Source organism: Amphiprion ocellaris, chromosome 10 (genome assembly GCF_022539595.1).
Source record: "Amphiprion ocellaris isolate individual 3 ecotype Okinawa chromosome 10, ASM2253959v1, whole genome shotgun sequence".
In the NCBI taxonomy this organism is placed as follows: Eukaryota; Metazoa; Chordata; class Actinopteri; family Pomacentridae; genus Amphiprion; species Amphiprion ocellaris.
Window position 1 is genome coordinate 13,166,639 of NC_072775.1, and position 24,725 is coordinate 13,191,363.

The 24,725-nt window shown below is 39.4% G+C and overlaps 1 protein-coding gene across 1 annotated transcript; it reads left to right on the forward strand.

Annotated features, from left to right (window-relative positions):
• Positions 1–694: 694 nt before the first annotated feature.
• LOC111576799 (AP-2 complex subunit mu-A) lies at positions 695–13,297 on the forward strand. The gene is made up of 12 exons (XM_023282685.3): positions 695–854; positions 2,218–2,339; positions 7,013–7,278; positions 7,554–7,636; positions 8,290–8,295; positions 8,477–8,612; positions 9,284–9,428; positions 10,286–10,405; positions 10,972–11,107; positions 11,263–11,360; positions 11,554–11,665; positions 12,175–13,297. Exons 2-12 carry the CDS (start codon positions 2,266–2,268, stop codon positions 12,307–12,309), a joined length of 1,311 nt encoding a protein of 436 aa, XP_023138453.1. The 5' UTR covers positions 695–854; positions 2,218–2,265; the 3' UTR covers positions 12,310–13,297.
• The last annotated feature ends 11,428 nt before the right edge of the window (positions 13,298–24,725 follow it).

Here is a 24,725-nt window from a genome sequence, read left to right on the forward strand (position 1 = left end):
TTTGCTGCTTTGTGTTATGTTTTGTGTGTGTGTGTGTGTGAGTACATTTGCAAGGCAGGAAATTGCAACCTTCAACTTCTTTGTTTAGTTTTTTTTTTTTTTTTTTTAAAGGTACCTCAGGTCATATTTCCATTTAAGAGCAGTGGATTCCAGACTGTCCAAGTGCAGGAATGTGAAGGTTGGGCAGTCTGGTGCACAGATGTGCGTGTGTATGTAGGTGTGCGTGCACATTTACTTTGCCTCAGTCAGAACTGAACGACCCTATGCAAAACCTTCCCTGTGGTGTGAGGTGGAAAAACTCCTGTAGAGAAACGATTTGATTCAGCTTGGACCAAAAAAAAAAGTAAAGTTGACTCTGCAGGTCAACATAAAACAAGACCACCCACACACTCATTTATACAAACAAAGTATGATCTTTGCTAAATCCGCACAGCGACATTTGCTTCCTTGCTTACTCAGTAAGTTGTTGCAACTCATATTTATTGACACAAGTTAACATGAGCTAAAGCCCGTATAAAAAAAGAGAACTAGCCCACCGCGCTTTCTTGTTTAGCTTTTAAACTAAAATTCATTAATGAACTACCATGAAACTAATAATAATTCACCAGTAACCCGTGTAGCTTATCACAACGAGGCCTGGGTGCGGTTTACTCGCCGCTCCAGCCGCGCCTTTTCCTGTCACAGCGGAACGGTCGTGCGTAAGGACGGCGGGTCAGCTGACAGCTATCAGAGGACCGGGAGGAAGGAGCGGAATTAGCGGGTGTGTGAACTGGGAACCCACTGGATCCTGACACGGGCTACATTCAAGGCCAAGCGGGGAGCGAAAGACTGGTGGGGTTCGTGAGAGAACTAGGGTAAGTTCACCGGAGACGACGCGGTTGCATTTTCTGCGTCAAAATGAACAGGCACTGGCCGGGAAACCGTAAAAGAAAGCCGGTGAAGCGGTTTCATTCGATGCTAACGCTAGCAACTTTAGCCGCCGCTGCGCAAGCTAACGTCAAGGTACAACGAGCATGATAACGGAAAGGCAGGATTTATTTTAAACTAAAAGCATTTAGCGAACACTTTTTGCCACTTATCAACGATTTAACGTTGCTGGGGAATAACTTGTGCTGCAATTTTTCATTGCTAAGTTGTACGTTTCCTGTAATTAATAATGCTACATGGTAAATAGCCGTCAAACTGACTGAGGTCCACTGAACACCACCGCCAGCTAGCCTGCTATCGTTAGCTAAATTAGCTAGCTTCCTCTCATTCGGTGTATTCTCCATCACTTGATCCTACCTGAAGGTCAAGCCTTCATCAGTGCCACTTAAGAAGGTTTAAAAGGAAGCTTTTCAGGCAAACGTGCCTATCCGGTCGAGGAACAAATGAGTAATTATGAAAAATTTATGAACGTTAGGAAACGGCCCGAGTGAGCAGACATCTTAACTTCGCCAATAAAAGGGCGATTAAACCCCCTCAGGTCCGGCGCTCGGTTTATTCGGTTACGACTCAGCAGTGTCTTAACGGGGAAATATTTCACTAATCTTTGGCTTGCAGTAGAGCTGTGCTTTTCCTCTAAAATCCGTGTGTTAAAGTTGCCTAGATTCTGCCTTTTGAGGAATTTCAAACACGTCTTCCATCTCCTGATTTCCAGGAGCTCCATTCTTGAAACGAGGGCAGCTTCCTCTGATTTTTTGGTCAAAGCAATAAACAGATCAATTGTCTAACAGCAACACTGGCGTTAGGTGAATTGACTTGTTCGTCGCTTATAGTCTTAGTTAAGGTTTCGTGTTTAGCCTAATCAGATCCAGGCAACCCTTGGCATTAAAACGGCACTCAGAGTAACAGATTTTAGCTGACTCCCTGGCGGCGTCCTGCTTCACACTCGTGGGTACTAATCTGCCTTTAATCTCACTTCGAAGAAAAACAGGTAATGCCTGTGGTGAGAGTGGCAGTAGAGTCTTTTTAGCCTATATTGGAGGGAAGACTGATGTATGTATGTGTATGCATATACATGGAACAAAAATGAGTCACCACAGTGGTGCAGCTGCAGGATATGTTCAGCTGGCAATAGAGTGATCTGTGTGTGTTTGAGAGAGACAGCAAAAGCGGATGTGAGGGACAAATGCCTCTCTGTACTAACGGTCACTCCCTCACTTTTCACTGCTTTCACTTCTCTATCACCCCTCTTTCCTTCCCCTGTTTCCTTCCTTCATGTCTGTCTCTTCTCAGGAGGGGTTTGGTTTCACCATGGCAAGTTGGGATTGAGGAGCAGCCACAATGATTGGAGGACTGTTCATCTACAACCACAAGGGGGAGGTCCTCATCTCCCGCGTCTACCGAGATGACATAGGGTATGTTTTTCAGGAGCAAACCTGCTGTAACATTCCTACATTTTGGGGAACTAGAGGTCAGTAAGATGTGAGTGGACGGGTTGTGGTTTATCTTGGATGAGAGCATAATGCCCCACTTCCTAGCTGACTTCACATTAGTCTGTATATATAAAGTCCATATAATAATACAGTTTTAGCCATATAATAGCACTATATTTGTAAACACAAAAATATGCCACCATTCACTATCTTCCCATATTGTATGAAGCAATGGTTTGGTTTACTCATGCTTATGAAGCCACACCTTCTACTTAAAAGATTAACTGCAGCTGTGTGAAAAACTCCTTCAAATTGACTTCAGTGTTGACATGACTTCCAAGATGCAAGTTATTAGAACCACATGGCAGAGAAGTTCTGAGAAGCATTGTAGTCCTCTCCATAAACATCTCTTAATGCCCTGTGTACAATCTATTGACAAGGCAAATACCTGAACAATAATGCCCTAAACAAGTGGCATGTTTTTTTTTTGCATTAGTTACATACTGGAGTCTGATGCATTAAACAAAAACATAGTTTTTACTCAAGCATATTAGGGGCAATTCATATTTAGCAGTTGCTGCGCTGCTAAAAACTCAAATAAAAAAAAAAAAACAAAGGCAAGAGACTGAAAACATAAAGAGTAGCAATGACATGAAAGCACATGTAGAAAATTACAGCATAACACATCATGCAAAACATAAAGTAACTTCATCAAAGTGAATAATGACAATAAGCATAGTATTCCATACACATAATGCATGATAAACATGTAAATCAAACACATGAAACTCAAAGTATCCATTGTTATACATTACATGTCAGAATACATACAGCAGAGAGATTTCAAATCTGACTGCTTTAAAGAACGTGACATTGAAATGTTGCAATCTGTACACGTTTAACGTTGCATACAGAAAGCTCCACACCCTTATTAAGAAGCTGCAGTGTATATTCCCTTTAAACTTAGATTCCGTGATGTTGTCTTTTGAGGATTTATCTAATTAAATAATGGTGATATTCGTATGTTTTGTTTTGTTCTGATGTTGCATATAGTATAATTGCAGTTGATATCGCTTACATTCAGTACTAAGATAGGTGAAGTACACAAAAGCATGGGTTTATTACAGAAAATGTTACTGTAGAATCCTTTAACCAACATGGAATCACAAATTTGCGTACATTTGTCAATTTTATATGCATATGTTTCATAAAAAGAATCATGGCTGCAGGCAAATCATCTTCAAGGAAGATCCATCATTGCTGCACTGGCTTCATTAGTCGATTCACATTCTACATGCCATACAAATCAAGTCTCCCCTCCTCTAAATGCACAGTTGCAAATTGCTGCAAGTATGGTATGCTTGTTTTCAACTTTGACAGTAACCATCGCCTTCTTTGTCTTGCAGTGAAACATTGTTACTGCAGCTTTAAAAAAAAACGTACAGCTATTTTTTTTTTTTTTTTAAAAAGCATTTTCTTAGGTTGGGCATGAAGTGGTGGTTGGTTGTTATGAAGGTCATGTTAAAATGGCTTTAAAGCACAGACACTTTTTTAAAAACTCACTTTAAATATGGAAGTCAAAAGATCACCTTTATAAAACTTGCTGTAAATTGAATGTTATTGAAATGAAATTTTTCTCCCACTGCTTAAGATGTACATATATTCACATAGGTCATATATCAGTGGTTTTGTTATAGACAAGGACTCTGTAGTGTGACCAGAAGAACGTACTAAACGTTGTGAAGATCTGACTGACTTTTTGTTTGTTTTCTTTGTGACACACTGTGTAATTCACTTGAACAGGAAATACAGAGCCTCAGTGCATATATTCACTCACTCACCACTTGCTGTGTAAATCCAGTCACATTCAATGATTATATTGAGTTCAGGGTAGGATGTTTGCCAGTACTGACACCAGTCCAGTCCATTGTAGACTGACAATGAGGGTTGGTGAGGTACAGAGAGGGCAGAGGGGTAGGAATCGATTTCCTTGTACTCTCAAAGTGTCAGTGTGAGTGTACAGCAGCAGTGTTGGGTCAGTAGGTTACTTTTTCGTGCAGACCTGAAAACATGTTTAAGCATTAAATCTCTGGCTCAGTTGTTGCTGTAGAGTAAGCGGCACAGCAATGACCATGGAAAGGGACAGAGTAGTGCATGCTGCGTTTCTTTTTTGAGCTGCTCAGTGAGACCAGTTGCATTAGCAGACTTAGACACAATTTCATAGTCTGTTTGAATTAAGTATGTGCATTGTTATGCAGGGACTTGTGTGTGCGAGGATCCCTTCTAAAATCACCCTGTTTCTAGGCAGCAATCAGTGAAGTGATTGTTTTTACTTTATTTTTATCACTGCTCCATCTTTGTCTTGCGGTAGCACAAACACAGCTGCTTGTCTCTGCTTCCTCAGTCTTTGTACTACAGAAGAACCCTGAATAACAAAGGAAAGGAAGCAAATTACATTCATTGTCTTTGTTACCACAGTTAAGAGCTAAGACCAAGCCAAGACAACGGTTACTGACTTTTCATATTGTGTTCACCAGAATATATGCATATGATTCATACAAAGAATCGTGGCTGCAGGAAAATCATCTTCAAGGAAGATCATATTGTGAACATGTTGCGTATTATGTTCACCAGAATATATGCATATGATTCATACAAAGAATCGTCTATGTGTCTCGTTATTGTCCACACATTTCAACTTGGGATTTTTTTGTTGACATCACCAGCATCATTTGTTATTGTCCTGGGAACCAGACACTCTTATGTTGCTCTTACGTCTGCAGTGTATGTGCTATGATGTTGTGATGATGGCTATGGTACATACTGAGCTTTTACTTGCTGCTCCAATACAACTTGAAATAAATTATTGCTACTCATTTGCCATGCTGTTGTATTATAATGGTACATTAAAGGCCAGTGTAACGCTGCTAACCTTTTAACCAGCGTATTTGGTTGCAAAGATAGCATCATAATAAACACCATGTTACTCACTCTGTCTACATGATGCACGAAAATGTCTCTTGTGCATTTTTGTCTCGCTTCTCCTTTTACCTCATCCTTTTTTCCTCTCTATCCTCTGTATCACCATTTTCCTCCATCTGTTCATCTTGGCCCCTGTAGGAATAGGTAAGAGACGTTCCAGCCTCTAAAGCATGATCCTTCCCTCTCATGGCCACTGATCAATGACCCCATTATACCCTAATCTGCATGCTCATTGATTCCACAGACAAATTCCTGATACTTTCTCTTAGCATGAGCCACTTGTCTTGGTAATACGGTGGTGAATAAGCCACCATATACTGAAATACAACAGCGGATTAGTCAAAACCAAAAATTCAGCCAGTACCAGTCTCCCTTCAGTTAATATTTTTGCTCACACTCAGCTCTGCTGGTGCCTAAGCATGTAGTCTGAGCATGATGGTTGTTAGTCCTCCCATATTTTGCTCCTGCCCTGATTTCTTTCTCTCAGAAACTCAGAGATGGTTTGACATTTTATACAGCCTCATGTGTAATTGTGGGAGTTGAATTTAGCACTGTACGCTACAGCTATCTATGATTTTGCGGCTAAAATGTTTTAGTTGGATTTATTGAAATATCAAGCTTGAATGCTGTTTTATACATTCCATAGACCAATGTTTTACAGCTTATAAGGTGATAAATCAGCAGCTTAGTGATAAGGCAGACATCATGGCAGCCTTCTAGGCTGACATCAGATGTAATGGACATTCAGTAATCACCACACTGATTTTACTAAACTTGTGAGAAGACATTTTCTTCCAACGTGTATAGCATCAACCAAGAAGGCTGTCAGTTGCACGTGCCTGGTTCATTTCTTCTTCATGGTATGTTAAGTAGGAAAAAATAGTACAATGACAATGGTTTAAATGTTTACATGCAGTTTTTTCTACATTGGTTAGGAAATCTTATATATTCCTTGATTTACTTTTGGCTGATAGTGTTGTAAGGTATGTGTAGAAATCAGTAAGGTCTGCACTTTGTCTGGAAATGGACCTCAGAATGTTCCCAGGCATTTGTCAGCAGGATTTGGTTTTCTTGTTGGAACATGCTGCATCCTTTGCACTAAGCCCTGTTACCTATAAACCCACGTTAATCAGGGCAGAGTTTCCCAAAGTAGCTTTGGCAATAAGCTAAAGTATACTTTGTCTCACTTCCATAGATCTCAATTCAGATGTAATTCAGATGACACTTGTCCCCGAATCATGATGAGGTTTGGGTGATGCATGGATCAATACATGACTACATAAACATTTTTCTTGTTCCCACATAAAGTCCAGTTAATTATGATGCTATTTCCTTGGTCTTCTGTTTTCCCATGGTATTTATCACAATTTACACAAAACAACACTCCCGTTCTCCCTCTAAATGCACCAACTCCAAGTGTCGTTGGTTGGTTGGAAAATGTTTTGATGATTTCTCATTTCTTGAAATGGGTGAACCTGCCCCTGAGGTCTGTTGGGATTTATTTGTCACACTGTAGCTATTTTGCAGCAGTATATTCACAGGATGTCAAAGGGTGGAGTATTGTCAACAGCAATCTCACTGTTAAGTAAAAGCCTAAAACAAGTGTCTCAGCTAATAATGCAAATGTCTCTCTCTTTCTTTATCCTTCTGTCTCTCTCATCCTCACATCGTAGGCGTAATGCCGTGGATGCGTTCCGTGTGAACGTGATTCACGCCCGGCAGCAGGTTCGATCCCCGGTGACCAACATTGCCCGCACCAGCTTCTTCCATGTCAAGCGCTCCAACATCTGGTTGGCGGCCGTCACCAAGCAGAATGTCAACGCTGCCATGGTGTTCGAGTTCCTTTACAAAATGTGCGATGTTATGACGGCCTACTTTGGCAAGATCAGCGAGGAGAACATCAAGAACAACTTTGTGCTCATCTACGAGCTGCTCGATGGTAGATAATGAATGTTTGTTTACGTGTGGAATCGTATCCAAATGATACATTTAATCCAGTAGATATTGATGGAGGCTAAAGAACATTAATTCTTGTCTTCTTGGTCTCATATTCAATTCTAATTGTAAAAAAGTGGCTTCATTACCCTGCCTTAAAGTTTATGTCCCAATGAAAGCCGTATGGTTCGTTCTGGTTCTTTCCATCCATGCGTGTCCTAGTTTTTTCTCTTACTCATCTTATCTCTTACTGATAGTTATCTGTTTGTGTCCACACAGAGATCCTGGACTTTGGCTACCCCCAGAACTCAGAGACTGGAGCACTGAAGACCTTCATCACCCAGCAGGGCATTAAGGGACAGGTCAGCAAGACAAGTGTAGACTCAGATCTCATGATATAATGCTTTTATGCAGACAGAAAAAGGATATACTGTCTAGCTTCTGAGATACAGTGCAGTGCCGGCTAATATAACACCCTAGTGGTGAATGCTGTCGTCAGAAATGTGTAGTTTGTTATTATTTTGTGATTAAGCTTAATGAGAAGCTGGAAAATCACATCTGATGGATAATAACTACATTGTGTAGTTTGATCAGAATTTGGTCAAGGCATTTTCTATGAGATTGGTGTTAATAATTTATTGCCTGATCTATTTCTGGGTCCTTAGTTTATTATAATCTATTACACTAGTGTATGTTGGAGCCTATTACTTAGTGCCCTAAGTGAGACAATAACTGACTGATTTAATGATGTTTGCTGTAATCCTCTTGATGATGCATATATAACATAAAACACAGAGCTTTACATGAAACCATCAGGGCCTGTTTACTTGCATAATGCAGGAAAATACAAATATTGGAGACTCAAGCCAGGCAGAGAAAAAAGAACATGTTCCTGTTGTATGTATAAAATGTATGTACACTCACTGTGTGATTAATATTTGCCTTTGAAATTAAATCATTTTCTTCTGTTTTGTCTCTTTTCTCCCTCAACAACTGCCATCGTTGGACACTTCAGCACCAGGTGAGATCCTACTGAAGCTCTGTTTAGAAAATGAATTTCTCCACGTCTGGAGCCGTGTCATATTTGTTTTCCACCTTCCCTGTAGTGCTAATGACCCCCTTTCATCGCTCTCTTTTTATTGTCAGTCGGTCAGCCTTTTCCTTTTGTCAGTAGTGATACAGTTTCTCTCCCTGTCTCCCAGACAAAAGAGGAACAGTCTCAAATCACCAGCCAGGTGACGGGGCAGATCGGCTGGCGTCGCGAGGGCATCAAGTATCGCCGCAATGAGCTTTTCCTGGATGTACTGGAAAGCGTCAATCTGCTCATGTCACCACAAGGTCTGTTTTTATGGAGGGCTGATCGCTGACATGAATGATTCAGTGAAATTTTATCATTCAGAACAACCAGTGGCAGTAGTTTTGTTTCTTTATTAATGAAAGCAACTTAGTGCTGTTTTTTTTTTTTTTTTTTTTTAACACGTTTGTTTCTGGATATGTCTCCCACACAGAGGGTCTGTACAGCCTAACAGTTAACATTAGCATTAATACTCTCCACCAATAATAGTGCTAATCAGTACTTACCCTGTTTTTACGCGTGTACATGTTTAAATTTCTATTTTGAGGACTTCGTGTTCATGATGATATACACATTAAGATTTAATGTTTATTCTTGAGCTTGGAAACAGTAGCCAACTAAACAATGAGGTCAATTTAGAAACTATTATTGTCCCATTGATTGTATCACAGTCTTCCCCAGCAGCAGGAGTTGCTGAGTTTACAGTTGCAGCTGAAGTCAGAGAAAATTATTTGCAGCTCCGTTAATTATACAAAATGCTGGCTTTTTAAAAATGTACTTTACAGAGTTTACATTTATGATAAAACCCGTTAGTGATTTTGAAAGTGATAACAAATCAATGTTCTGTTTTGACACAAAGTGTAGACTTAAATTATCAGTACTCCATGTGCAGTTTTTGAATTATTTAACTCATATTTTTCGTCCTTTGATGCAGGCCAGGTTCTGAGCGCCCACGTGTCGGGCCGAGTAGTGATGAAGAGCTACCTGAGTGGAATGCCGGAATGCAAATTTGGCATGAATGACAAGATTGTCATCGACAAGCAGGGCAAGGGAGGAGCGTCCGACGATGCAGGGAAGAGGTGAGTGATGCAAGACGGCAAACTGAAAAGCTGCAATTAACCATATTAAAACAAGCAAGGCTGAACATCATGTAGCTATTTTGCATTTCGTTATTGAGAACAGTTCCACCTTTAAAACCCTGACAAGGAAGTTCATTGTTGTTAAGGTTTAAGAGGCTGGTGTCTGTTAGCCCTTTGTCTGTGTTATCAGTGTTGTCTTGTTGTTTGCAACAAGACAGGCTTTTTAATTTCTTTTTTTAATTTTTCTTTCCTTTGGATGCATCTCTCCTTTCTTTCCCTCTCTTTCTTTTCTATGTGCTGTACCTCAGTGATTTAGGGGGAGGAAGGTACTGTACTGACAAGTGTCCTCACCCTCTGCCACTTCAATGCACACACACTTGATCACACACACATACTTGTCTTGTCAAAGCTCTTTTTAGCATATTAAGAAACATCTCATGCGCTGTTGCTCCCCACACACTCACAATACAAATGAAACATGCCTTGTTATCTCGTCAGTGTAGTGCCTGGTGGTCGTTTCCCTCTTTTTGTAGAGTTGTCTGTCTGTCTGTTTTATTTGCCCACACCTTCCTGCTTGACTTTTAACCCTTTACCCAAACACCTAACAGAAACTGTGATTTGTTTAATTGCAGAGCATTAACCTCAACTACGTGTCTTGGTACTAGCAGCCATGTTTCCATGTTTACTCATATGTTGTTTCTTTTAATTCTGGCTGTTAATTGAGGGAGAGTATGAGTTTTATCATTCGAAGACTGGCTATCACATGTATTTTTTTTTTTAAATATCGTGTTCAGCTAGCAGACTGTTATTTCATCTCTTGTGTAAGTGTGTGTCTGATGTGTTTTCTCTCCTGACAGTGGGAAGCAGTCCATAGCCATCGACGACTGTACTTTCCACCAGTGTGTGCGTCTCAGTAAGTTTGACTCGGAGCGTAGCATCAGCTTCATCCCCCCTGATGGAGAGTATGAGCTCATGAGGTCAGTACACGAATTTTCTTTCACCTTTCAAAGCTGTTTATTTATTATTAAACTTTCTGACAAGAATAGAATGTGACAGAAGATAGTGAGGAGTTAGGGCATGTGTCTATATAGCGTTTCATTAAAACATTGCTCCCCCCCCAGGCTGCAGGGTTTTGTTGCTGTGACAGCAATAGCTTAACACGTCAACACTCTGTCGCTGTAGATAGATAAAAGAATGAAAGGGACATCGGTGTGTTTGTGCAAAGTTCAGAGATTTTCTACTAGAAGCACTCAGAGCTGCTGACATTCAGCCTTGCTAGCATAAGCTATTTCCACCTGGAGATCAATGAAGTATTTCTGATATTGATTCTTTCATGATATGTTTAAAGCCAACAATAGTCAAACACTAAAACATAGGTTTTCCATGTTTTCATTGTATGTTTAAATGAACAGCTATTGAGCAACAGATACGTAACCCAAGACTTAACACTGAAACAAGTCAACTTGAGAAAAATCCTGTGTATGCTTTTGTTCAAGTTTTGTTCACATTACAGCTTTTTTTTTCCTCCTCCTCCACCTTGCAGATATCGCACCACTAAGGACATCATCCTGCCGTTCCGAGTTATTCCTCTGGTCAGGGAGGTTGGCCGCACTAAACTGGAGGTTAAAGTGGTCATCAAGTCCAACTTCAAACCCTCTCTGCTGGCTCAGAAGATTGAGGTCAGCAAACAGCCTTTTAGCACTCCAACATGAAAAAATTGTTATTCTCTTTGCATTGTAATTGAACTCTAGATTGAGAAACATGTATTCCCTCTGTGATTATGCGTTTAAACTTTGATGGTGTTAAAAATAAAGTGTCTATGTTTACTCTCCAGGTGCGCATCCCAACACCCCTCAACACCAGCGGCGTGCAGGTGATTTGTATGAAGGGAAAAGCCAAGTACAAGGCCAGTGAGAATGCCATCGTGTGGAAGTGAGTAGCAGCTCTGTACGCACATTTCATGAGGGAAAAGCAAACTTGTTTTATGCTCTTTGTAAAGTTAATGATCAACAACATGATCCCTTTGAGGCCTCTGCTTGTTTAACCCTGTTCTGTTCCCCTTTTCGAGGCAGTGTTTTTCATAGTATGTGCAGTTTTAAAAGCGAATATGTTTCTGTGTCTGTAGGATCAAACGCATGGCTGGGATGAAGGAGTCTCAGATCAGTGCTGAGATTGAGCTGCTGCCAACCAACGATAAGAAGAAATGGGCCAGGCCTCCCATCTCTATGAACTTTGAGGTAAAAAACTGAATAATAGTTAAGTCCTTTTACTTTCTTTCAGTCTGACACTCACTCAAACTCTGATTTCACACGGCTTTGGACTTTCTGGTTGGTTTCCAAATCTGAGATCATTTGTTCCAACTGCACATGTTATATTGAAGACTTTAGACTGTCTCAAGTCCCCTGCACACTCGTAAAATCACAATATTTATGTTTCCGGTGCTGCACAAATTATTTTGCTATTAAAAAAATTGTTTTTCACATACAATTTCAAAAAGTTAGTTGCAGCATTTTAACTAACTGCCTGATTTAACACTGTCTGTGAAATAGAAGCTAAGCAGAACTTCGTACAGAGTTGGCAGCCACACAAATGGACTCTGGATTACATGAGATCTCAGTATCTGTCATGCAAATCACAACCTGTTTACCGTTTCCTCAGACAACACAAACACGCTTCCTGCCTGTGCGGCCTACAGATCCCAACACGCCTCGACACACTCTAACTTCTCCTCCTCTCGCCTCTGCAGGTTCCTTTCGCTCCATCTGGTCTGAAGGTGCGCTACTTGAAGGTGTTTGAGTCCAAGCTCAACTACAGTGACCACGACGTCATCAAATGGGTGCGGTACATCGGCCGCTCCGGCATCTACGAAACCCGCTGCTAAAGTTCAACACCCCCCACCCGCCAGGCAGCAAACTGACCACTTCTCCTCCCATCTATCCTGTTAAGAATTTTTTTTTTTGTTTTCTTCTCTCCCTTTCCTGCTTTCTGTCCCTTCTTCCCTTCAGCCCTTATCGCTTCTCTCCCACCCCCACCCCTTCCTAACTAGGTGTTGGAGATCGAATTTACATCGTTTAAAAATAAAACTTAAAAAAAGTAAATATGGTATAATGCACAGATATATGCAAAATGTGAACCATTGTATCGTATATATCTCGTAGTGATGAGTAAAAAAAAAAGTAAGCCAACCGGTGTCCGAAAGAAAAAGACAAGTGATGCAGGGGGGTCCAGGGGGAGAGGACAGGAGGCTCTGTTGTGTTTATTCAGTGTTATTGTCCCACTATCTACTTCTGCAGTTACTTTAGAAGTCACATATGTCTTAGAGTTATCCCTGGTAAAGATGGTTTGTAGCTGTGGTGGTTTAAAATGAACCCTGATATAGTTCCTGTATACCAACTTCTGTCTCCGTAGACCCTTTGAATGAATTGATTGATATTTGATCTGTGTTTTTTGGGAATGGTCATTGCCACTCAACAGGACAAAAAAGTGAAATTATCCTCAAAGTAAAAAGGAAAAGAGAACGTGCAAGCTGTGTTTGTACTTCCAAGTGTATTGATCCTTTTCCTCTGCTACTTTTCCACTTTTACTTTTTCTGGCATTTAGTCAGTGAAGTTTAAACATAAGGGAAACATTCCAGACAGTTCTGAGGTTTCGACCATCATCCTGATAAGCTTGTTTTGACCCAAATTCCCCAAATGTTTCTTAAGCACTAAGATTAACTCTGTCACACTATTTTGATTTAAAGATCAGGCTCTGGGAGGGTTTGCAGTGAGGTGATGTCTCCCCCTGGCGTTTGCTTCGCCACTGTCTGCTTCTTCATGTTTGTAGCCCTGGTGACCGTTCTGTCCAATAAAATCTGACTATGTATCCAAGCCCCACCTCCCCTGTTTGTGTGTATGTGTGCGTTTTCATTCCACTGATGTTATTTTAGGTTGTTGTTTGTTGTTTCCTCCTTATGTTGGGCACATTTGAGATGAGCCTGTGCAAAATAAATCACCAGCATTGGCTGCAGAGAGCATGCTGGTTAGATTTCTGTCTGACTTGAGCCCAACTTTGCACTGGTGTCAGTTTAGTTATAGTTTCTGTCCACAAGTGGGCACGATGGAAATGCAGCTGATTGGTTTAGTTCAGGGGCCACATTCAGCCCAATTTGATCAAAAGTGACCAGTAAAATCAGAGTATAATAACCTATAAATACCAAGCCTAATTTTTTCCAAAAAACTATGTTCTGAAAAAATCCACATTTAAGGAATTATCTTTTTACAAAATATTATGAACAGCCTGAAATTTCTTCAGAAAAATAAATTCAGTTTCAACATTATGCCTCAGTTTATCATTTACACATTACAACTTATAGATCAGTTTATCTAGAACAGGGGTCACTAACTGGTGGATCGCGGTCCGGATCCGGACCCAGACGCCGTCTTATACGGACCGGACCTGTAATCAGTAAATTGTAACGGGATTTTAAATTTGACCGGTCGCTTCTGTTTTACCGGCACAGCTTTCCCAGTGTTTACGGCATTAGTTATCAGCTCAGGAAACACACAGACCAATTACGTACGAGTTCAGCCATCCCTCATGACACTACTCAGCCAATGAAGTCTCTGCATTCAGCTGCTAAACATCACAGCTCTGCGTTCAGAAAACAGTTGAGAGGTGAGGGACAGACAAAAAAGGAAAATGAATAAAGCGACACCGAGAGGGAAATAGTCCTGCACATGCTGACCATGTTTGGCTCAACATACAGCTGGAGGCACCTTTCTCAACTATGAACATAACAAACATGACAACATGACAAAACTGAATATCGTTCCAGACTGACCAATGAGCTCCAAATATGATGAAATTTGAGAACGACCCTGACACCATTCAGACCACAATACACAATTCAAAAAGTAGTGGCAGGGCAAACTGCAGCTCAGTTCTCCCATTAAGCAGCATGGGATATAAGGGGAGTAACGACAGGGAAAAAATGTTAAAGTGTTCAATTGTTTAAATTTTTTGAGATTTAGGTATTAAAGATGTATATAAGCTGGTTTGGGTTGTTCAGTCATTATTTTTTCAAGTTCTGCACTTAATTTTAAAATGTACAGTTATATCAAAAGTCATTTGTTAGTAAATGTCAAAATGTTTTTGAACCGTACTGAATTTATTTGATTTGATGGTCAGCTATTGATTACATGCACAGGCTAATAAAACTTCTAGGTTACATCAACATATATCGCACTAATTGAAGGCAGACTTTATGATGTTTCAGACCTTTGCTTTAATACATTTTCTCTGACTGGACCACTTTGAATTTTAGTTGAAGACCCCTGATCTAGAAAGTACAAAAGATTTAGTCACATATCTGTAATGATGCAATATTTTACTTTATGATCAAAATGACAAAAGTCAGACAAAAAAGAACAAAAGACAAATTAAAGCTGCAAGCAGCGTTGGACGGGTCCTCGCATCCGTGCGGCCCGACTGGCCCACACATATCCACCAGGAGGCGCTGCACCTGACAGAGTAAAGTTTCAGGCAGATTGGAGCATGTACAGGCTGGTTACACAGCACTTCCTGTTTCATGGCGAGAAATCCAAAATGGCCGCCAAGTGGCAAAAAGATGCTCTTTGCGCTCTTTGCGCTCTTTGCGCTCTTTGCGCTCTTTGCGCTCTTTGCGCTCTTTGCGCTCTTTGCGCTCTTTGCGCTCTTTGCGCTCTTTGCGCTCTTTGCGCTCTTTGCGCTCTTTGCGCTCTTTGCGCTCTTTGCGCTCTTTGCGCTCTTTGCGCTCTTTGCGCTCTTTGCGCTCTTTGCGCTCTTTGCGCTCTTTGCGCTCTTTGCGCTCTTTGCGCTCTTTGCGCTCTTTGCGCTCTTTGCGCTCTTTGCCTTTTCCAGCAACTTCCTGGTTTTGCAGGAACCACCCTTCAACTCCAATCCACTGACACTCCACACCACAGACCACAACCTTTCCACTCCACTATCATCCTCCACAAGGTTCCCAGTGGGGATTCGAACCGTGACCCTCCACATGACAGACACACAACCTATGTGTGAGCTATCTTTCACACAAGGTCCTTCATGGACTTTGTTGTAATGATGGTTGAAAGAGGTTGTCATACAGCCAAAGTATGTATATATTGTAAATAAAGCTGCTGTAACAATGTAAATTTCCCCTGGAGTGGGGAGAAATAAAGAACTTTATCTTATCTTTATCTTATCTTAAAAAGTGTCAAAAGAGCCCTGGGCTGGATTCGAACCAAAAACCTCCTGGATGAGAGGCAGATAACTTACCACTGCACTATCCTTCCTGCTGGGTGTAACTGTTAGTTTTCGTAAATGATGGTACACAAAACTATTAAGGAGGTGAAGATAATAAAGGTACTAAGGTGGATTTCAACCGGGGACCTTCAACATGCCAGGCAAAAAACTTACCTCTACACCACCTGTCCTACAAGATGCTGCTCTAACTTTGCTTAAATGATGCTAGCAATTAGTACTGGAGCATCCAAAGGACACATAAAAAGTGTGAGTGGGGATTTGAACCATGGACCTTCAACATGTGAGGCACAGCACTTACCTCTGCACCACATTTCCTACAAGGTGTTGTTGTAAATTGGCTTAAATGATGGCATCAATAAGTACTGGAGCAATCAAAGGACAAATAAAAGGTGTGAGTGGAGATTTGAATCATGTGAGGTACAGAACTTACGTTGTAGGTTTGTTTCTGAGACTGAATACACCCAATCTCATCTGATCTGCAAAGCTAAGCAGGGTTGGGCCTGGTTAGTATTTGGATGGGAGATTACCTGGGAATACCAGCTGCTGTAAGCTTTTTACTTCTCCTCACAACCTGAACAAGACACTGCTGGTCATTCACTAGAGACAGCTATCAACTAAAACCTCTTGGTTTCTTTATTATACACTCTATGAGGTGGATAAGCTGCAGCTCATGCTGATTTATTGCTGGTTCTGGTTGGAGCCAAAGAACAAAGGCGTCACCTGTTGGAGCAGCTGATGTCCTGCAGCCTCTTCACCACAGAAAGCCTCTGACAGCTTCAATTCTTTACACTCTGACTGCAAGACACAGGCTGGTTACACAGCACTTCCTGTTTCATGGCGAGAAATCCAAAATGGCCGCCAAGTGGCACAAACATATGATTAGGGCTGGACTCTGATCATACATGTAAAATTTCAGACAAATTGGAGCATGTACAGGCTAGTAAGACAGCACTTCCTGTTTAATGGCAAGGAATCCAAAATGGCCACCAAGTGCCACAAAGATGTGATTAGGGCCGGACTCTGATCACACATGTAAAGTTTGAGGCAGATTGATGCATGTCCAGGCTAGTTAGACAGCACTTCCTGTTTCATGGCGACACATCCAAAATGGCCGCATTCTGCTGGTCACCATGGCCACACCGTCAGACTGTTGCAGAGTATTTTGATAACCTTTGATCAACCATGACTGGTGTCCATCCTGACCAAATTTGAGCTCTCTCGTGGTTACGGTGTTTGAGTTAATAGCTTTTTAAAATGTCCAAAAATGACAAAATGTCCAAAATATGAATCATATTTCAACATGGCCGCATTCCGTGGCTCGCCATTTCCACGCCTTCAGACTTTTGCGGAGCGTTTTGATAACTTTTGATCACCCGTGATTGGAGTACATCCTGGCCAAATTTCAGCTCTCTTGGAGTTACGCTGTTTGAGTTTATAGATTTTAAAAAATGTCCAAAAATGACACAAAATTGTCCAAAACATGACTCATAATTCAAAATGGCCGACTTCCTGTTGCATTATGGGTAATGATGCAAGAGGCTTTTTTGTGCGTCTTGATGAGTTACATATGTGTGCCGAATTTCAGAAGTCTAGGTCGAACGCTGTCCGGGGGCTGAATTTTTGTAATTTTCTAGGGGGCGCTATTGAGCCATTTTGGCACGCACGCGTGCCATTCCCCTGAAATATCAAATTTTTCGCCAGTCCTGATGTGTGTGGCGATTTTCATGCGTTTTCGTGTATGTTTAGGGCGTCAAAAATGCGTTTACCCCGTCCGTAGAAAAAAGTATAATAATAATAATAATAATAATAATTCCTAGGGTTTCAATAGGTTCCTCGCACCACTTCGTGGTGCTCGGACCCTAAATACTACAAAAATGAGAAGATGACAAAAATGAGAAACTACACAACAAAAAGAGACAAAAGTTACAAAGCGACAAAAAAATTTGACAACAAAAACAAGACAACTACATAAATCACAACAGCAAGAAACCAAATGACAAAAAAACAAACACAAGCGAGACAAAAAACAAAAATGATACACAAAACAAAGCAAAATGACAAAAAAAGCACAAGTGAGGCAAAAAGGAAACACAAAACGACAAAAGAAAGGACAAAAAAATGAAAATGACAAAATATTACAAAAATGAGACAAGATGACAAAAACGAGAAAAACTACACAAAACAAAAAAATTAGGCAAAAAAGTTACAAAGTGACAAAAAATGGACAAACAACAAAAACAAGACAAAGAATTACAAAAATGACAAGACAAAAAATGACTACAGTGAGAAACAAAATGACAAACACAAGCGAGACAAAAAAAACCGACAAAAACGATATACGAAACAATGAATAAAGCAAAATGACAAAAATAAGACAAAAACACAAGCGAGACAAAAAGGAAACAAAACGACAAAAACATGAGACAAATGAGAAAAGTCAGAAAGGGCAAAAAATAAGACTATTACAAAAATGTGACTGACGAAAAACAATGAGCAATCTAGTATTTTACTTTATGATGAAAACAACTTGTCATGATCTAGAAATTATTTTATAGTTTTACAAATTTACAATCTGCATTTAATGTCTTCTCTGTAATTTTTTACACTTTACGTCATCGGATTGGACCCTCTGGAGGGCCGGTTTTGGCCTGTGAGCCACATGTTTGACACCCCTGGTTTAGATGATAGCAACAGTGCGATGTTTGATAGAAACTTGCAATTTTAGGAATTGGAGAGACTTAGATTTTACTTCTTATTCTGTTAACACAATAAATGTGTGGTTGATGGTGACAGTTATCAGTCAGAGGTAAAACTCATTCATATTACAGATCATAAACTGCACACAAAATCTAGTTCTAGTCCATTGTATATTAACACTGGACTGATTTAATTCAAGCTTTTAACAACACAACTGTCTACTGAACAGTTTAAATATCTGACAGATCAATACAGAAAGCTTGCTTTCTTTTATGCTGTATTTGACCATTGGTGTTTTTTCCATTTGTTTGGAGGTCTGCTCTGTTGGTTTATACAGAAACTAACATGATGCTGATTTACACAAGAATTCATCAAAAATGGAGGTTGAATCACAAATGACGTGTACAGTATTTTTAATAGGCTACTCTGTCATGAATAAACCTATTGGAGACTCTGTTCAAACTGATATATGGGTGTCATAACCAATGTTCCCTGTAATTTTTCCTGAGTCTGAGCAAACACACAAACTCCCTGAGCGTCCCTTGGACCACTGTGAGCAACATCAGACGTGTGCACTGTGGTCACACCAGCATCACATCCATTCAAGTTACATGGTTCATTAAAAGAATCAAATTACAGCATTTACATTTCTGTTAAAACACTTTGTCAACAGGAGCCAGTTGAAGGCTGCAGTGATTTTAGTGACACTAAAATGTATAAGAGTGAAGTTATTGAATATTTGTCTCTCTTTACTGTTGCAGCAGTTTTGCAAATTGCAGACGGACCCTGTTCACTCCATAGACACCAATGTTATTCCTGTAGCTTGAAAGACAGCTACTTTTGATAAAACTGGGCTTGTAGCACATTGTCTGCCTTGCAACAATGGGAAAGAGGCACCGTTTATGTTTTGACAACCTATATCTAATGAGTTATTGATGCTGGAAGTCTGAATCTGTGAATATCTTTCCAACTTTACCAAACTTGGGGCCACTACCACCTAAGGAGTGATATATTTAATTTTGAAAAAAGCATTTAGCCATACTTAAAGCTTTAAGTGCTTTATTAACACGGAACTAAAAATTTGTATTGTTTTATTATCACAGGTTCTGTCTGAAAAGAGGTGGCATCATTTTAAACAGTGAAATCAAACTAACAAAATGTAATGACCAACCAGTGAGCAATACTGGATTCTGCAAAAACATAAACAACTTTTTTTTTAAAATCTAAATCTTATCTTAACACAGTTAATGTATTAACTTATTTTTGTGTGTATGCATGTATTTATTGATTTATTTAGTACTGTTAACGTATCAGAGTTCTGAGTGAGTTTTTCTTAAGATAGGCAAAGACCATTTATTGATTACATATAGGCTGTTAAATGTTTATTAAAAACTAAAAAGCATTTAAAAAAACAACTTAGACATTTATTGAGTCACTAAAATACTGTAGAGTACAGACCACATCAGCATGATTATAAGCATCCTCTGGTAAATTAACAACCAGACACTGATGTCTCTCACCATATGGACTTCAGGAGATGACTGGGGGATGATAAACTGTGACCTACTGGTTGGGTTCTCTCTGTTCTCATGTTTCTTACATGTTTGTCCCCTGACAGCCGGGTCCTAATGTTTTTTGAGCAACACACCATACTATGACGTTTTTACAATGATGGTTCTACTATGGAACCAGTTTGACATGTTCAGGTGTTCTTTGTGTGAAAACTCAGAGATTTCAGGTATCAGAAGGTGGTTTTCAACTTTCTTTGTTAACTTTCTGCTGCAACTTTAAACTAAATTTCCTTCACTAACCCAGCCCTCTGGACTTCCAGTAAGCTGTGTTCCTATTGGCTGTCCAGGTGGCTGCTTGGTTTTATCAGGAACACCTGAGCAGCTCAGTGTCTTCCTGCTTTATTTAGCTGCAGTCAAACATTTCCTCTGTTTCTCTTCACCACTGAACTGGGTTTGGCTCCGTTGCTTTAGGTTGTTCTTTAGGCGTTGGCTTGCAGCTTCCAGCAGTAAAATCATCTTTAATGTGTTTCTTGGTGTGTTTTAGGGCTTTGTACTGGATAGTTGTCTTGGTAAATGTGGTTCTTTAGCCACAGTTAGCACATGGTGGTAATGTGTGCAGTGATTAGTGGATTTGATGCAGCTGAGTTGTGTCTTTATCTTGGCTGTAGTGAGTCTTTAGAGGTTTTTGGTCAGACACATTCTGTATTCTTGTTTGTGAACCAGCGTTGGTTGTCCAGAAGGTAAGAGTTCCTGTCCTGATTCTCTGTTCTCAGAGGTTCTCTGGTAGGCTGTAGGAGACTTCAGCGTTTGGGTTGTGCTAGTTTGGTTTTTGTATGGTTTCATTTGGACGACTATCTTGAGGCCCCTCCATGTGGTTTAGTGAGGTTTTCTGCAACAGTTCTACAAAGCAACCTGCAGCAGAAGAGACTTTGAGAGTTTTTAGGAAGTTCTGGAGACCAGACTGTAGAGCAGCAGAAACAGTTATCAGCAGTTTGAGCAGGAGAAGGTGAGCTTCAGAGTAGAAATGAGATGGAAACCTTCTTGACCCGTGTGGTGAGGTCCTCTACCAAGAGTTTGAGCAGGTTGTGAAGAGTCTGTAGTTCTTTGGTCTGAAAGCACAAGAAGAGTCGACTCATTAAAGGAGAAAACAGGAAATATTGTTGCTTCTTCTGTCGCTCTGCAGTTTCCTTAGACTGAATATCAAGTTTATATTTTAAATGATTTATCATGTGCACCCAAGAAGACTTCAATAAACTCCCTCCATCCCCTGGACACAACATATTTTAATACCATGTTAAATCTTTTTTTTTTTTTTTTTTTTTAATGTTTTTGAGTTTTAATCATAGTTTTAGCATAGTTTTTTTCTCTTTGCTTGTTTAGTTTTGTCATCTGTGAAAAGGTGCTAAACAAATAAAGTTGAATTGATAAACTGAATAATTGACTAACTCATGATTGTGACAACAGAAGTATTTGCATTGTGATTTAGATACAATACATGTCATTATGAAATTAAACAAAAATTTTAAAATACAAATATTAAAAATTACAGAAAAAATATTTTCCATATTTAAACATTTAAAAAAAAACATTAAACAAGAAGAATATTAAACATTTTTAAGAAGCAAAACATTTAATTAGATTATTAAACCTTTAAAAAGACAAAACATTTAATTAAAAAATTAAATGTTTAATTAGAAAATTACATCTTAAAGACAATAAAACTTCAAATAGGAATTAAACAGAAAATACAATGAAGCATTTAAAAAGAAAATTAAACATTAAAAGGTGGTAAAACATTTAAAAAGAAAAACCTTAAAGATTTAATTGAAAAATTAAATACTGGGAAAGAAAAAAAAATTCAAACAAGCCGATAAAACATTTGAAAAAGCAATTAAACATTAAAAAGACAAAACATTTGGAAATCAAATCAGACATTAGAAAAGAATAAAAGGTGAGAAAAGAGCAAAACTAAACATTCAACAAGAATCAAACTAAAGACAAAACATTTGAAAAGACACCAGTTAGACTTTAGAAGATCAAATTAAACAGAAGAGACAATAAAACAATCAAAAAGAGCAAAAACAGATAAAAGTCTGAAAGCGTTTTCTAGTCTGAAACGAAAACATCGTTTCTTCAAACATTTCCTCTTTCTATGTTCTTGGTTTGATTGTTGACAGATTTACTAAGAACTCATTTCAGAAAACTGCTTTCCAGATAAAGTCTACTTGTAGTTGAAGGCATTTATCAAACTAATGTTACCTTCTGATTTCCACAAACTTTACTGTTCAGTGAAGAGAATCAAAGTTTGTTGAGGATTTCTACAAAACCCACAGGTGAAGGTCTGAGAAGAACTCAGATGGATAGTCTAAATGTGAAATCAAGACTCATGGTCACAAGTTTTAAGGTTTCTGTTAACCAGAAAGTTCAAACTAACAGAGAAGTACTGAGAAACTTTTAAAATTTCAGTCCTCAGACTGTCTGAAGGTTCAAACTAACAGGGAACTACTCAGGAACTTAGAAGATATCAGTCCTCAGACTGTCTGAAAGTTAAATCTAACAGAGAACTACTGTGGGACTTAGAAAATTTCAGTCCTCAGGCTGTCTGAAGGCTCAAACTAACAGAGAACTACTCAGGAACTTAGAAGATATCAGTCCTTGGACTGTCTGAAAGTTCAATCCAACAGAGAACTACTGTGGGACTTAGAAAATTTCAGCCCTCAGACTGTGTGAAAGCTCAGATCCTGAGGACTCGGGAGGTGTGGAGGCTTTGGAAAGTCTTGGAACTGAAGGTTCCACCCTCCAGCACAAAGGCTGAAGTCCAACCTCCTGAGAAAAACGGTCAAGTCGAAATTCGAGTTAAAAAAAAAACTCGAAAACGACAAAAAATAGATGATAAATGCGCAAAAAAAAGAAGAATTAGTATCTGAGCGAGTAGCTCAGGGGATAAGAAGACAGACTACCAAGCGGAGGGTCGCAGGTTCAAGACCCACCACTGGCAATTTTCTTTCTTTGTCTTTGTCAGAATTTTGAGAAAATTTAAGAAGTGTCTGGTCTTGAACCAGCGACCTGCAGCTCCATAGGCAAATCCTTAACTGACTGAGCTACAGATCAGATGAAAATAAATAAATTCGTCGTCCCTTTGACATCGTAGTTTCTGAAGTGACCACATGGGCGGAACTAAGGCGGAGTCTGGGTGGAGCCAGGGCGGAGAGTAGGCGGGGAGGTGGGTGGCGGCCTCCCCCCTCTACTCCCCCACCTCCCACCACACCTTCCCCCGCCTGACAAGTTCTTCGAGTCTCCACGAGTTCTTCGAGTCTCCACAGGTTTTCCCGAGTTTCTTGAGTTTCCACGAGGTCGGAGGCAGAACAAGTTGTCATGAAGAGGTGTTGAAGTCAGCCAGGATGGAGTGACTTTTTACAGCAACTAGAAGGAAGACCACTAGAAGAGCAGGTCTTTAACCACCATCCATAAAATCCATGGAGTCGCTCCAGAGAAATGAAGGGAGGTCAACTTTTATCAACCTCCATCCAGATGTTCAACTTGATATCTTTACTTTGACATTTTTAGCTCCACAAACCTTTAGTATCACACTTTATTATCATTTATTAGGACTTCCACCAGCAAATTTAATTTTTGTTGACAAACTTTATTCTTGTCATTGTGGGACTGCAGTATTTAAAACTGTTCCTTCTATTTGACCTCATGTTTATTAGTTTTAGTGGAGAAAGTTATTTTAGTTGTCGATTAGTCTCTTAAAAACCAAATAATAAATTGGATTAGTCAAGAGGTTTAAATTTCTTACTTTGTCATATTTTAAATATGACAAAAAATATAAAAATAAAGTGTCTTGAGACAATTTGACCTGTATTTGGTGTTATATAAATAAAATTGAATTAAAATTGTATGTATCTTGTAATGGAGTAATTCAGCCATATATGTTGGAAAACACATTTTCTTTGTCCATTAATCTGTTGATTGTTTTCTCCAGTAATTCATTTCTTGTTTGGTTTATAAAATGTCAAACCCACATATATTCAGTTTACTGTCATAAAAACCAAAAAGATTTACATTCATGATGCAGTAATCAGGCAGTTTTTCACTTTTTATCTTAGTTTAGTCAGAAAGATAGTTGATAATGTGTGAATTGTTGCAGCTTGTGAGCCGTAGAAGGTTTTAATCTTTGGGGCAGAGTGTCAAAAAACATTTAGAAACAAACATCAACAAAACACTCAACAAAGATTTGAACATCATTAAAGGGAAATCCAACTTTTGCATGACAATGTCTAATTAAAGGACATTTATTTCCAACGTAAATGTGTGATATTCATCCTCTGGAGCTTTCTCTTCACATCGTCTTCTACCTGGACTGGTTTGGTCGGGAGGATGTGCAACAAACATTTGAAAAACTGCACTTTAGCATCAATGAATGACACTGAAGTTTAATCTCTACATAAATGAGACTGAGTCTGAATGTGCTGCTCTGTCTGTAACTCCTAAGTTTAGGGAAAGTTCAAACAAAAGAGTTCAGATAAGACTTGAGAATGAGCTTATTTTGAACAAACATCTCAGACTTTCTGAGCTTCAGCACCTCTAGCAAGATATTTTAACAACAAGCAACTCAAGAGATCCAGAAGTTGGAGAGAGTTAGCTTTAGCTGAGCCAAAGAACATGTGGGATGCTAACCTAGCAAACATTTCAGACTTTTCTCTGTGAATTCTGAGAAATAATTTCCTATTTAATGACAGAGCTACACATCTTAACTCAGTCTCATTAAAACAGACTCTAATTCAGTGTCATCCATCCATATTAAAGTGCAGTTACCCAA